Source organism: Lonchura striata, chromosome 4A (assembly GCF_050655825.1).
Source record: "Lonchura striata isolate lonStrDom1 chromosome 4A, ASM5065582v1, whole genome shotgun sequence".
NCBI classification, from domain to species: domain Eukaryota; kingdom Metazoa; phylum Chordata; class Aves; order Passeriformes; family Estrildidae; genus Lonchura; species Lonchura striata.
In genome coordinates, this window is record NC_140742.1 from 17,846,135 (window position 1) to 17,862,183 (window position 16,049).

Below are 16,049 nucleotides of genomic sequence, written 5' to 3' on the forward strand. Positions count from 1 at the left end.
GTTTTATCTTGAATGGCACCAGCTTCAGGCTTGTCCATGACTTGTAGTATATGGGAAAAGTCCACTTTCCATGAAGTTTTCCTTTTCTAATCTGATTATCAATGAAATCTGTAGGTGGATTTTCTGTCCTGATGCCCACAGGACATGCTGCAGGCTTTAGGAGCTGTGTTCCATCAGCAGTGTTCCTCTGCTGGAGACAGGCTGAGCTCTGCTGCTGCTCAAGTGGCACCTACCAACCCATTTCTGGAATTCTTTCCCTCAGGTCCTTGATTGCCATGGGGATTTGGGTCTGATCCCTCTGGAATTCAGCAGAGAATTTCCCCAGTGGGGTCTGTGTGGTCAGAATCACATCTGCTGCAGAGCAGTGCAGAACAAAACACGCGTGGGGCTCTGCTGAGGGCAGCCTGACCTGAACCCAAAAACGTGAGAGAAAGAGTGCAAGATTTATCTCAGGAAAGGAACAATCCAGCCTTCTTCACTGCCTTGGGAAACAATGCTGTGGATACGTGTAAGAAATCAAATAGCACATGGGAGATGAGTAAAAATAATCTTGTAAGTGGAGATGAATGCTTGAAATGAAGGTCCCAACAACATAGTTAGAAAGTAGAGGGAGTTTTTAACTCCTGTCAATGCTCTTCCCAAATAATCTGCACTGTTACTGCTAATTGGCATAAACATTGCCCGTAATACCCATAGCAGAGATTTGCACAGAATCCACTGCTAATCCTATAAACTGGGGAGTTTGATAAAGTGGGTTGCTCTGGGCATTGCTAATTTTATTTTCATGCTTTCACTTGCCATCATTCATTAACCCCCAAACTGCAGGCTGGGCTGTGTGCACAAACAAGAGAGCAGCATCATCTCATTAGGGGCTGTAGCCACGAGTGGGAAATTACAGCATGATGAATATATGCACAATTCAAATGGGATCCCTCTTCTTGTGTGTTTCTGTGATGCTACAAGCTGATAAAAAAAAACAAAACAAACCAAACCAAAACCCAGTTCTCATCGGCACATTCAAAATTCAATCTAGTAGGAGGAAATTTTACATTGAATGGCACTATTTCTCACGTGTACCCAAGGCACCACCAGATGGGACACAGCTGCTGTTTGTACCCCATTATTTGTTTCAAAGTACCTGATTCACCTTGTTCCAGCTCTGCCCCACACACAGCTCCAGGAGCAACTCTCAAGCCTTCATCTCATGACAAGGGCTCGGAGTTGTTCTCTGGGTGTGTTGCTCACCAGGGTAAGCCCAAATTTCCCCCAAATTCTGGGACACCCCTCATCAGCATTAGGGGAGCTGCAAAGGATGGAATAAAAGCACCCCAGGGCTCTTCAGAGATATCCTTTAATGCAGAATTGGAGTGGATGACTGTAGCACAGTGGCAGAGCTTACAAAAGTGAGACTTTATTTCTAATTCAATATATGTGAGTTGAAATGGGATTAAATGGGCTCTTTAAATGGCATTACAAAGGCAAAGGCTCAGGTCATAAGATAAGACTTCCCAGATTTCCATTTGCATTCTGAAGAGAAGAAAACAATCTGTTCTGGAAAAGACTGGGAACTTTCTCTGCCACTCACTGGCCTAAATCTTACATGCAGTGGCCAGAATAGCACTCTTTTGTTTTGAGTCAGTACGTTATTGTGGTGTAATGTTTAGTTCTGTGACCACCTGATGGGCCTTACATAAATGTATATTTATTTCTATGGTCTGGGTTTGCTCCCAGTGAAGGAGATCTGGCTGCAAAACAGCATCTCACTGAGTAACCAGGAGAGTTTGGTTTGCACACATGGTCAGAGCCCTGCTGCATAAAACTGTGACTTAATCAAGCACACCCAGGGACAATGGGTGCATCTACAGGACCAGATCAGATAACCAGAGGAAAGGGACAGCAGAGTTCTCAGTAAAAACTGAAATATAAGTCAGCTGGATAAGTGAATTTAATACTTGCCTTGCTGTTACAAAGAAGTGAAAAGGAGCTGCAAAGAAAATGTACCATTCATTATCTAAGGCTGATTTTCTAGGCAGCCAGTATTTTTCTTTTGTCTAAAAAGACTGCCTTGGAACTAAAACAAGACAATAGTGTAGATTATGTATTCTCTTGGGGAAAGAAACAAAATATTTAGCCTGGACTACAAAGGGAGAAGAGTGTCAGGTTTTTAAAATTACTCCAGCATGCTTGAGTTCAAGGCAGCAAAAGCAAAATGCTTGTTAAGCTGCTGTAGTGTGCAAGCACCATGGCTGAGTTGATGTTCCAGGAATTGACTGCACCAGCATGTTAATTGTCAGGACATGAGTCCCTAATTCTTTTATAAGGATGCTCGTGTGTTGCCTTATTTGGTTACAGATGTTTCACTGCTTGGGCACACAGGGGGAAATAAGAGAAAGTTGTTTTAGCACAGTGACATTTTAGTGAACTCCAGCACCATATTCCAGGTGGAAATGTATACTCTGAACAAGATTTCTTCAGAGACACCAAGGGAAGCCAAACACTGGTTTTGTTACAATTACCTCTCTGCACATATCCCTGCTATCCCAAGCCTCAGAAATGCTGTTTTTTTTCTGCAGTTCTTGAGCCCAACTGGAATTGCAGACACTCAGTGTTTCTGAAAAAAGCTCAGCCCTGGCTGTCTGTGCTGGATGTTTAGGAGTGCTGGAGCAAAGTGAAAGCACAGCACTGAGGGGAGGGAGAGGCTGATGCTGCTGGATTACCTGTCAGAAATGATCTGGCTCTGAGATGAAAGGGGAAGGCAGCAAAGGGAGGCCGTGAAACATTTGAGGGGGAAAAACTAAAAATACAAAGTTTCAGCAGTGCTGTCAGTCTAATCAGGGAGTAAAGCCCGAGTGATGCTCCGTGGAATTCTCCCGGGGATTTGCACCAAGGGGCTCCTGTGTCAGTGTGGCTTTGGCCCTTCTATTGTCATTCTTGTTCATGCCTGCATCCTCAGTCCCTATGCAATATCTACATATCTGTTGATGTATGAGCAGCATTCACAACGTGAGCAGACAGAAAACCTTTTTTCTTTCTTGGCATCCACAACAAAATTAAACCCTGAAACAAACAAACAAGCAAACAAACAAACAAACAAACAAACCCCCACAATGACAAGGCAACCAAACAAAACACCTGCACTTTTAATGGGTATTTTTAATGTGTCAGCTTTGCTGAACCTAACAAAGGGTTATTTAACATCCTTTTGTTTAACTGTAGTTGCAGAGTTACTGATCACAGTCACAAAGAGGACTCAGAATGCTTTGACCCAGGGCTGGTGGGCACATAACTGGGATCAGAAGCTGGCTCAAAACCTGCCAAGGAACAAGAAACTCTTTTGTACAGGGGTGAGGATCAGCAGGAAGGGTCAGGGGAGTGTCGGAACCCTGGCCTGGTGCAGGGGTTCCCTGTGGTGGAAAAGTCTCTCCTCCAACCCGAGCTTCCAAAGAAAGGCTCAGCAGTCTCTGTTGTTGGGTCTCAAGGCAGTTTATTGCAAGTTATCTAAAAGATTTTCTTCTGGGGCTGCTGTGGTTTGCTCACAGCTCAGGCAGAGGCACACACACACCCTGACATCCTCTCTGACCCCGACTGCTTCTTCTCTCCCCGCCCAGGGCTGCTGCTGTCTTTTATATGGCACATTACGTGTGACATGGTTACAGTTTTCCCAATGCCTATTACCTATATTAAATGGGGATTTTCTATCTTTTATATGGTACATTACGTGTTACATGGTTACAGTTTTCCCCAATGCCTATTACCTATATTAAATGGTGCTTTTCTATCTTTTATATGGTACATTACGTGTTACATGGTTACAGTTTTTCCCCAATGCCTATTGCCAATATTAAATGGTGCTTTTCTACTCTAAACCAATCTGGGAGTGCCAACAACACCAAGAGCATGGAGGTAAGGAAGAAGGAAGAGGAGGAACGGGACCGGCCTACATTCCTCCATCTTAAAACCTCTGACCCCCATGTACAAAGTAAAAACCCCCCTGTACAGGTGCCAAAACCCCCCTGTACAATACTAAAAAATTCTTCCCTCTACTTTTGAGTAATTCTACTGTAATAGCTAAACTTCTGTGACTTCTTGTTCTTCCTGCAAGGTTGGTAAATCATTCCATGGCTCAAACCCAAAATCACAGCTGTTTCCAGCTGCCTGCCAGGGTCTCAAATGCTTCTGACCAGGGCCTGGAACATCCAAAAATGTCTGAGGGACATTTTGAGTTCTGACAGGGGAGGAAAGAAGCTAAAATATCTCACCCGTGGAAAGGTGAAGACCACTGTGAGGTGCTCCCTGTGTTCATTCCTGCCTCACACCAGAGTGCTGGGGATGACCAGCTCAGCCCGTTCCTGTGGCACTGCATGGCAGGTGCCAGGCTGGCGTCCTGCACACCAGCAGAAGGGATCCTTTCATCCTGGCAATGACACTCAGTCTCTGGGGTGAGGGCTGGGAAGAGCTGCAGAGTGAAGGATGGGTGAAGAGCTGATGAATTCATGCAGCAGCGGGCAGAGGAGTTAAAAATCCTGATGCATCCTTCCTGTGGTTCAAACAAGCAAAGCAACACCCAATTATCCCAGAGAGTGCACAGAGGGAATGTCAGTGAGTGCAGCCATCTGCAGCAGGCTGATCTGGGAGCCCTGCAGCCACCTCTGCACCATTCCAGAGCTGGAATGTGCTGTTTCCTAGAGATTGGCAAAGAAACAGATCCACTTCTGCTTGTAAGTCTCTTGCCACCTCCTGTTTCCATCCTATATCTCTTGAGGGAATATCACAGCAATTAGTTTCTAATTGCTTCAGTAGTCTACAACTGATTTGATGAGAAATGCCATGCAAATGTAATGATTCTTGCATGTTTCACAGGAGCAGAAATTAATTGCATCATAATTTAAGAAACTCGTGTTCTTTCTATTCCTCCTTCTTCCATCACATAATATTTTATATTGCAAAAAGAAAGGTCAAATATTACAAAGCTGTATTTTTGTTTCTCTAATCAGGTGCTCTGCTGCCACTGCTCAGTGGCACAGATCCAGCCTGATGTGCTCTGTGTTTATGACCGAGCTGTAATTTGAGTGCTGCTCCCCAGACCAGTGTGAGCCCTGTAATGCCTCTCCCAGGTGCTGTTTAGTTGGGGTAGGGAGGTTTTAACCTCCTGCCTCCTGGAATCCCGCCAGTAAATCAACTGCATCTTGGGATCATCTCCAAATGAAATTTGCTTGCCACGCAGCAGCGAGGAGACGTGATGGGAGTGTAAAACAGGACAATTTTTCACTGCAGAAATACTTGAACTCGCTCCAGACAATTATGCAGCCTGCCATTTTACACATCATCTATTTCACTATTCCTGCATCAATTATTCCATTAACGTTGCTGCACACTGAGCTAGAACCTGTCACTGGTTCTGCAGACGTGGAAGGGATGAAATTCTTTGCAAAAAAAGGCAAAAATAGGTATTTTCATGTGAAAGGCTTTGGGACATCCATTTCAGCAGCCTCTCAACATGTGCTATACAAAGTATTTTTATCTCCCAGCCTGCCTCCCACTGTTAATTTCTACCCTAATATGGTTTAGTTCAGGACATAAAGCTGCATTTTTCAACTACTTTGTTTGCTGTCAGCTGAGTTGAAAAGAACTGTTAATTAGAAAAAAAAAATAATAGCTTTATTCAAAGATTAACAGAAATTAGGGTGAAAACAAAACTCTTCTGATAGGGAGGGGACATGCACTCACTGTAAATTCAGGATATCTCCCAAAACACAAAGAACAGGTTCAGAATTATAATTAAGGAAGAAAATTTAGCTCCCTGGAAGAACAGCTTGATAACAATTGTTACTTTCCTTTAGATTTCATGTAGCATCTCTTACAATTTAATTTTTAAAGGCTGCCATTTTTAATTCCCATTAATCTCCAGAATTACAGTGTGATAAAGATCCTGGCAAACATTGAAATTTAACGAGTCAAAATGCCTCTAGGAGCCTTTACAGAATATTTAAGGAATCGAGCAGCAGCACTGATGCTTTGAGTGAGATGAAATGAAAACCAGTGTTAATTAGACACAGACCAGTTGCATCTTCCAATGTAATTCAAGAATTTGGCTGACTTGGATCCATAGGCTGTAAATGAATTTATACTGCTGGAGGATGTGACATCTGTCCCTCACCAGGTTTGGAGATGTGTAAGGAAAAGCTACTTGGAGGTTGAATACTTCACACTGCTGTCTTTTTTCCATGAAGGTTGATAGCAGCAAGTAAAAATATCAACTCCTTATCATGTCCCTCGATGGGGACGTGTGCAGGATTTTAGAGATGTACAAAACAGAGGGACAAGCCCTGTACCTGTGCCCACAAAGGATTGGGGCACACACCCTGTACCTGTGTCTGCCCTGGGCTGGGAAACCCAGCAGGGCACAGGGGAGTCCAAAAACATTTGCCAAAGTGCCAAATAAGATGGAAGGAAAGCATTTATCCTGTTGCTGTCTTGATTTACTGTGGGTTTTTTGTTTGTTTGGTTGGTTTGGGTTTTTTGGGGTTTTTTTTTTGTTTGTTTGTTTTTTTGGTTTGGTTTTTTTTGTTGTTGTTGGTGGTGGTTTTTTTTAAATTTTTTTTATTGCCACTCCTGAAAAGGTGATGCAGGCCAAATGAGGCCAGGCTGCTGTGTCTTTTAGAGTGAGATTTGTGGGGCTTTTCTGACTTACTAAATCCTAACCAACATATTCTCTCTACTACAAGTGCCAAATAAGATGGAGGGAAAGCATTTATCCTGTTGCTTTCTTGATTTACTGTGTTTTGTTGTGGTTTTTTTTTTTTGCTTGTTTGGTTTTTGTTTGTTTAGTTTTGTTTGGTTTTTTATTTTTTATTGCCACTCTTGAAAAGAAGGTGATGCAGGCCAAACGAGGCCAGGCTGCAGTGTCTTTTAGAGTGAGATTTGTGGGGCTTTTGTGACTTCCTCAATCCTAACCAACATATTCTGTCCATACAAGTGCCAGGGAGGACGAGGGTGTCCCTTAGGAAGCGTGTCAGTGTGCTGCTGGGCCAGGAGAGACACAGCCAGTGCAGAATTTGCTCCTCCAGAGGAGTGCTGGAGCCTGACTTGAACTGAAATGTCCCCGAACTCTCCTGATGCCCTGATCAAAACAGCAAGTCTGACTCCATTTCTCCCCAGCATCTGTTTGGAAGGGAGTTACTGATGCCAGCAGGACGTGGGACAACCTCACATAACCCCATTTCTCAGAGAGGCTGCCTCAGTGAGTAAAAAACATCCACGTGTTCCAGGGAAATGAAATCGTAGTCAATGCCATTTTCTTTGTCACTCTGGGCGGCTACTGAAGACAGAATTTTCTGTCGTGTCTCTTTACACCACATCACAGAGGATATAGGAACAAATTCAGCTATTTTGTGTAATTTCCATTTCCCCAGACCTTGATTGGTGCTGGGATGCTGCCCTGTCCTCCCATGGGCAGCAGCTGGAAGAAAGGGTGGGCTGAAAGACAGTGGGTTCACTCCTGGAGATGGAAATGCAGGGATGCATCAGTTTTATCCAAACCACTCCATCCTGGCACGGAGGTTGGGTTTGTGCTGCAAGCAGGTGAGGATCTATTTCCCAAGATCTCCTCATCACTGTCAGTGCCTCATTCGAGACCCAAAGCCTTTCCCTTCTGTGAAACTGCACAACAGGATCAGCAATAGCTGTAGATTTTAGGGATTTTTGGAGTTGGAAATCCCACTAATGGATATTCCAGCCTCACCTTTACTGGCTCCCTGTGTCCTTACTTCCAACACTCCCATTTCTATTAATCTTGTTTGACCTTGGCCATGTACTTGTGCTACTTCCAAAGTCTCTGCTGCTCTTCTGTCATCCAAAACTGCAGCTTCGTCTCCAGAGGGATGTGGGGATGCTGATTAGGATGCAGTTTTCTGAATTCCTATGTGCTACCTGTTCTGGGGCTATTTGTGCTGGCAATCTCTCCTTTCAAAGTCAATCTGTCACCCAGAATCCCTTATTTTATGGTTTTCCAATGGAGAAATGGTAATGTTTTGTATATTGCTTTGCATGGCTGTGCTCTTTGTTCCCCCAAACTTCACAGCACGTTTATCCTCGGCATAATACCCTCATGAATGCAAGAGCAAGTCTTTCTTCTGCTTAAAAAGAATCAACAGCCTGAATATCTGTTTCACAATCTCCTCCATATGTATAGGGAATGGGGATAACAAACTAACCTTTCTCCCAGAGGCTAATTTGATTTCACACAGTTTGGAAGCACCACTAATTCATCAGAGATATTAAAATTCAGCTTTAACATTCCTACTGGGTAGCTTGGCTATTGACCTCCCTCCCTCCTGCTTTTTGTTCCATTCTGTTTCAAACTTACCCATTTCCAGTACTTAAATAAACAGGCACTGTGTGCTGCAGCCCCTTGAGAGCTGCATTTCTTCATGCATGAAGTCTTACAAGCTGCTGTGGACATACATGCATGAATATTTCTTATTCCACTTAAATAAACATCACAAATGCTTATCCTAGAAATAATGCACATTGGTCAGGAGCTGGTGCCCCTGCTCTGGTTCAGCTGCCTCACAAAGTGGGTGTAAGCACTCATGATCAACCTGCTGGAGTTATGCAGCCTCATTAAGAGGATCTGCATTTTTCAGCAACAAAAAGGTGTAGAGATTCTTTCTGACATCAAAGAAAACATTTGATCATCTTGAGTGGCCCAGAACTTTCTCTTTTGTAGGTGAGAAAGGAAGGAAAAAGCCTCTACAGGAGAGTGGAGTTTGATTGTTTCAATCAAGCTGTGTAGGTAGGGGCTGAATGGTCTCTGTGAACTCAAGAACAAATTGAGATCTCTGAATAATGCATGAAGGAATGGAAAAATCTCTGTGTTTCTATTGAGAGGTCACAGAGAAACCCAGATGGCCGAGGTGACTTTTCCTGCCCCTCATGGTGCTCCACAGGAGAGGGACAGCGTGGCCACGGTCTGGCCAGGTCTCCACGAGGACATTTGGTGGCCCAGGGGGCAGAGATGGAAGGACAGGTGACAGAGCCCCTTCCCTCACTGCTGGGCAGCTCAGAAAAGGGCTCCCCAAAGTAAAATATTTGTGTGGCACGGGCTGGGCATGCAGGAGTGCTCCGAGTCCACTTTGGAATGTTCATATTTGTGGTTTTCCTGCTCCTCTTCTTATTGCCTATCAATTTTAAGCAGTATTTTTTTCAGGAAAGAGGATACGTAATTCTCTTTCTGTGAATGCAAATGTGGAATCTATTGAGTGGGTGTGTGCATACTTTAAAGAAATAATTGAATCCAAACATCTCTTATTTTTAAATGCAGGAAACCAGAATCTAATAAAATGTAAATCAATTCAGTGTCTGCTTTGGGCTTGCAGTCCTCAGACTGTTAAAAAGAAAAATGTATTAAGTGCTGTGCATTCCAATACCAACATCTTTATTTTCCATTGCATTGCCTTAACCCTTCAGTCTTCTGAAATATTTTTCTTTGTGGGTGTGTGGTGAAGGGCTTACTGCCCATGATCATCAATTCCCATACCCCTTCTGAATCCTTCTGTGGGTCAATCTGAGTTTGGTTTCTGTGCTGGGCTTTGCTGAGTGCAGACACCCCAGTGACACATCATAAAGCACAATTTTCTTTGTGGTTTAGGACTTTGGTTCCTCAGACCTGGAACAAACAGGCCACTGCCAACCTGACCTGGAGTACAGCTGATGGGGTGTAAATAACCCCTGAGCTTGCTGCTGTGAGTTAAAACAGAGTTTAAAGAGGTTTTAGTGACATTTTCAGCTCAGTTAACTCTTGCTGCCTGTCTGGCTGCTGGTCTGACTTGCTCAGTTTAGTGTTGAGAGGGAAAGGATAGGAGCAGGCATCTAAAGCACATGAATTTTATTTTTCTGATGATTGGACATGTTCAATTTTACAGCACTTATCAAAGCAGCCTAGAAAAGAAGAGTGAGTCTTAATTCAGCTCTGCTCTTACAGGCTGTACGTGTGTATGGCATGCAGTTGTGTTCTGTGGTCTTTCTGGCCCTTTTTTGCATTTTTCTGCAGACAGTTTCCCCCCTCTTCTGACCTCTGGAAGCCTACAAGCTGAAGAACTGTGCTGATTTATAGAAAGCAAGTGGAGAAACTTAGGCACTTTGAAGCTACTTATGTGCTTATCACTGTTCTGCTGCCTAAATTCCTAAATGGGAGATTGCAGAGAGAATGGTTTACAAAATCGTTGTGACTGAGGGGAGAGAGCTGAAAATAAGAACATTTTCTGACTGAAAAGGACACTTCTCTGAAGGGTGAAAGGGCAGTTCAGTTCACCCTCTGTCACTGCTGTGCCCACGTTTGTCCTGCAGTGACAGAGGGACAGTGAGGGACAGTGTCCGTCCCTGTGAGGGACAGCCAGGGGCTGAGAGGGGCAAAAGGAGCTGGAAAATCCCAACCCTTCAAAGCACCCCAGGCCCTGCACTGCTGGGTGATTCAGGCTAAGGCTGAGGTCTGCAAACTTTTTATTTCTAATTCTTTTTAATTGCTTTATTTATTAATAAATTACCATGTCTAAGTAGTGCTGCTGCCTCCTGGAGGAGGCTGGGAACAGGCAGTGCCACTGCAGGTCCTGTGGTTTTACTGCTGCTTTTCCAGGGGAACTCAGAATTTCTGCCTGTGCCAGCACAGCATTTCAGCAAACTGGGAGCTCACATCCAGGGATGTGTGTGAGGCCAGCTCCATTCTGTCAAAATCCTGAAAAATGCTTAGTTCTACACGTGCTGTATTAAAATGAGGCAGGGGCTCAGCAGCTCTCACAAGGCTGCAGTTTTTCCTCTCTGCAATTAAAATTGCTGCAGCAGCCACGGATGGAGTGTCACTGCAGCAATCCCAGCCAGGCTGTCCTCTCAGGGAAGCTTCTTCTCATATAAGCAGAGAGGGATTTAATTTAACAAACAAAACCTAAGGAATTTCAAACTAATCTCTACAACCTTCTATTTCTTCCACAATATATATTATAAGGGCTTTTAAAGGTCAGACTTTGGCTCAAAGAAAAATGCTACCATCAGATCTATCAGAAATAATGACTTTGTAAGAAATAAATTTGTGCCTCATCGACTGGGGTGTGAAGATATGATTTCCTTCCTTGGAATTGCTTAAGCTACAGGAATTGGAGAGTAAACATTCACGCAGTATGATCCTTTCCCAAGTCAATATTGTCCTTTCAATCCTGAATTTCAAATTCAATATTATCCTCCCTTAAACAAAGGCATGCTTGGAAATCAATGCTATTTATCTTGTCTACTGTAGCTATAAACATAGTTTAAATTTTGTTATAGATGAAAAATGCTCGTGGACTGAAAACAGCAGAAAGACAAATTCTTCCTGTTTTGCTGGTTCCTGGTGTCATTGCTGAGGGTGCATGACAACAGCCACCAACAAAATCACCATTTTCAAGTGGCAGCATTGCTCCTTGCACTATCTGGCTGCTATTGGGTTTTGTCTTGTGCTTTAATAAATTTATAACTTAAAGCAAAACAGAGCATTTAAAAAAAATATTTTCAGGTTATTGTCTGGGGTAAATTTTTTGTTGCTATGATCCTTCTTTCAGGGTTTGTTTGGTTTTTTGGGTTTTTTTCATGGTTTTCCAGGGGAATTATTGGATATAATTAGAGTGATAGAGTAAGCAAAAGCAGAAAATATTGTTTCAAAAAGTCCACACTGCTTGAGGGGAGACTCCTACTACATTTATTTATTTATTTATTTATTTATTTATATGGAGAAAACATCAGAAAAAAGACATCTGAGGAATGGAGAGAAGTCCAATAATGTTATTTGGGAGTCACTAAAAGTCTTTACAGCATTGCTGCAGGTAGAGGTTTGGCCTTGCCTGTCAAGAACAACCTTTAAACATTCCACACTGGTTAATGGGCTCTCAAACCAGTTATCCCAGCATGGCCCCAGCTTCATGTCCTTCAGGGATGAGCAAATCCAGGGATTTATCCTGGTGGGATTCTTCTTTCCATGCACCCCTCAGACAAGCTGGCTCTGGTGCTCTCACATCCAGCAGAGAAGTCACTTTTTTTCCCAAAGGAAGTTTACTCCAGTGACATCCTGTGGGCAGGAACCCATCTGGGACATGTTCAGGGACTCAGAGCAGTGATCGAGGGCTGGGGTTGAATAAACAAAAGGTAAATAGAAAATACCACACACGTGGTGAACATAAGCTAAAGAGCTAGAGGCCCCACAGTGCAGGAGCCCAGTTATTTCCTGAATTTTGCAATGTTTTGTACTGTTTAAGGAGAGTGGGGTTGGGTTTTGGTTGTCCTTTCTACTGTGTTGTGGTGAGCTCTTAGTAGTAGAAGTTACAACAGGAAACCAAAAAGGAACAAATAAGGCAAAGACAGAAGTGATTGTTTTCTGAATATTTGGAGCTCAGCAAGTAAATTATGGAATTCTCTGTCCGCCTCCAGTGCTCAGCCAGCTGTTCATAAAATACACATAATGACTGCTCTCTGGAGGGACAGCAGTGCAGAAAAGTGAATTGCAAGGATCTCTGAAATGCACTCAGGTTCCTTGGACACGCTGGGACTTCTCCATGGCATTTGGACCCTTGGATCTGGAGATTTTCTTGATTGCCTGGACTTTCTTTTTGCTTGGGGTGGTTGTGGGCAGTCGAGCACAAAATCCACACTTGGACTTCTGATCTGAAAACAACAAAAGCAGACAAAAAGCATCTGTGGGTTCTTTCTGATTTCATGCAAAAGGTTGGGAAATTTTTGAAGCCTTTTGAGCCAAGTTTAGATCACAAATTTAACTGCACAGTGGAGCAGAGCAACCCACGGGTCTTTTCAGTGGCACAAGTGTAGTACTTAGCATTCAGATGGGAACTCGTGTGCTGAGCCAAACCCAATTATTTGCAAATGAACCAGTGCCACACATCCTCAGGGGGAGGGCTGTAATACCAAGTGCTGGTTTGAAATGTCATCTTTTCTTTGGGAGAATTCTCTATAGATGAAGTTAGCTATTTTCAATCTAATTTTAGACAAACAGAAATAGGAATTCACTGGAGTTAGCAGAGAAAATTCTAACTCTGATCATCAAAGCCACAGCAGATTTCAGCCTGCTCCATTTTGAAAGTGATGGCAATGTGAAAACCAGGCTTTTCACTAAGGTTTGGCATTGTAACCAGTGCTGGCACTCACGGGCAGTGCTTTAATTATACATTATACTAACCAGTGTGAAATACTGAGCATTATTAAGATAGCCAAAAGCCTTCTTTAGAGTTGATTTATTAGAGCTTGAAATTAACTTTTCACAGTCCAGCTCCAAGAGATCTGTAGATGCTGAAGTTCAGCTCTGCCTGCAGCGAGCTGCCCATGGTTCTCTCCAGGGCTCTCCCCAGTCCCTCCCAGTGCCCAGGCAGGGGAAAACCCTGGTCAGCAGCAGCAGCTCTCAGCCTCCCTCCCAAACACCCTGTGCTGCTTGGGATGGTTTCTGGGAAAGGGGAGCTTTAGGAAGCCACCCTGGGCTCTGCTGGGTGCCCCAGGCTGGCTCTGCTGGAGCTGTTCCACGCTGGGGTGATTGCAGATTAACGTTTTTGCTGCTCCTGACACAATATTTGTTCAGGATATACCTGAGATATCAGGATATCAGGATATTGTCAGGAACTGTTAAAGCAAGTCCATCATCTGCAGATCTCTGCCAGCTGGATATGGGGAGGAGCTCCCAGCCTGACGGGATTTTAAATTTTTCTCTCAGCAACCTGAAAGCATTTTCACATTTCCAAACTCCCAAGTACAAGTTCTCTGATTAAATCTGTGGATCAGGGGCTCCCACATCTCGTGCTTTGTTTCTGTTTGATGCTGCAATGAAAGGCAGAGTTTGGAGCTCCAGGTGCTGCAAGGTAAAACTTCCTCCTGTTGAGGATGGCAAAAATGGGGAGCAAGGCACTCAGTGAGGCAGAGGCTGGCACAACACTTGCAGTAAATCTGGATTTAAATGGTGCCGGGGTGAGAATGTTGTCCTGTTGGGCTTTGGGTCTGTCCCAATAGCACAGATAAACATTTTGCCTTTAAAATTTGTCATCAGGATTGCTTAGGAGTCACAGCTCTACATCTGTGCTCATACCCAGTGATTCTTTGATGTTTTAGGCTCTGTGGGTACCAAGGCATCCCCTAGCACAGGCAGTGGTGCCACTGCCAGCGTGGCACGGGGTCACCTCTGCTCTTATTTTAGATGTGTCTGTGCCATTCCTTCGGGTGACTGATATATCCTGTCAGCTGGGTGGGAAATGCCAAACCTCCAAGAACTTGCAAGTGATTTGTTTGGGGTTTTGATCTCTGTTTTTTGGTTTTTTTTTGTTTTTTTTTTTTAATGACTCCGGGGAGTGTGTGATGAGCAGCAGCCCTAGGGGAAGCAGGAGCACGTTCACTTGGGCTGGGGGAGGCAGGGAGGCAGAGCCCCTTTCTGCTTCAGCAAAGCTGAGCCCCTCAGTTGACCCTGCCATGAACACCTCTGCTCTCTCTGCAGGTGACCTGTCTGCACGATTTCTTCGGGGATGACGATGTGTTCATCGCCTGTGGCCCAGAAAAGTTCCGCTACGCACAGGACGACTTTTCCCTGGATGAGAGCGGTAACATCAAACTCACACTGCGCTCTTGCTGCATTGCATCCCCATTTCCTATCTGATCACCATGCTGCATGCTTCTCTTCTGGCTTTTAAGACCCACTACATGGAATTTTACGTCCTTTTGGGATACTTATCCAGTCAGCAGTACTATAATCGGGCAACTACTGACTGAGGTATATTCAGAATAAATTAATTCCTGCAGCATTTTGACATTTAGTGCAAAATCTGGGAGTGTTTATACTTTCAATTTTCTCCAATCACATTCAGATAGATGCATTTTTCTTGAGAACTAATCATCCTTATGTAGACACATGCATATTAAAAATGGAAGCAAGCAACAAGTTGAAAAAAAAGATCACATTTCCACTGCTTACTTCAGCTGATTCAAAAAGCAGAGCAATAATTCCCTTTTTGGGGGCATGACTGGGACAGCACTGTTATTTTTCCTTGTCACCATTGCCAGCAGAAGTCTGTAATAATGTGAGTCTCTGTGATCAATTACGCCATGAAATCTTTGATTTTACAGAATATACAGGGCTTGCTTGTAGGACTTACCACCCACCCCACCTGGCAACTGTATCCACCTGTCTGCAGGTGCCAGTGAGTGCAGCAAGAGGAAATTGATGTCATTTTAACCATTTAAACTAAAAAAATGTGGTCTCCAACCATCTAGGCACACTTCCCAAAGCTCTAGGTGTGCTGTGTAAGGAAGACAAGGCCCATCCTGTCCTGTGTGCTGCAAACTGGCTCAGGTTTGAGGACCAAAGAGGATTTTTGCTGGATGCCAGGAAGCCAAGCAGCCTCTAATCTCCAAACACGGAGTTTTTTATTACTCCTTTGCAAGCCTGATTTTATTTTAGTGCTGGTCCTTCTGACCTGTGTACTCCAGATGAACCCATTTGATGGTCTTGGGATAACTCAAAGGAAGTTTCCAAGGTTCAGCTGAGACTTTGCAGGCAGAGAATTAAGCCTGTGTCAGGCTGGGGAAGTGATCTGTAAGCTGAGCTTCACGTTGTTTTTCACCACTCAGCACTTGAGTCAGCTCCACAGGGAGCTCCAGGCTGGAAAACAGCTTGGATGCAGTCCTGGCAGAACAACTGGATGGAAAACCCAGCTCTTGTGGGCACTGCTCACTTCTGCAGCTTGGCTTTCTCTGGCAGGAAGCAGCCGAGTTGCTGCTGGGAAGGCAGTGAGCTGCTCCAGAGGTGTTTAGGGGAGCCTGGCAGCTCTCAGGGAGCCTCAGCAGGCTTCCCCCTGCACACCCACCACCCTTCCTCGTTCCCAGGCAGATGCTGCCAGGAGAGCTGTAAATCCTGAGGTTTTGCAGATGAGTGTCACTTAATAAAATCTCCTCTGTCATGGGCAAATTCCTCTTGCCTGTTTGGATGACACACACCAGGATTGCTGGTTATTATGTTCACTCTGGCAGGACGTCAGGAA

The 16,049-nt window shown here is 44.2% G+C and overlaps 1 protein-coding gene across 7 annotated transcripts in view; it reads left to right on the top strand.

Annotated features, from left to right (window-relative positions):
- Positions 1–16,049, top strand: part of DCX (doublecortin) — an 80,370-nt gene that overhangs the window by 39,698 nt on the left and 24,623 nt on the right. For all 7 annotated transcript variants that reach the window (XM_085570538.1, XM_085570539.1, XM_085570540.1 and 4 more), the window contains exon 4: positions 14,510–14,612. In XM_085570538.1, the coding sequence (XP_085426664.1) occupies positions 14,510–14,612 (103 nt within the window). The remainder of the gene's footprint in view (positions 1–14,509; positions 14,613–16,049) is intronic.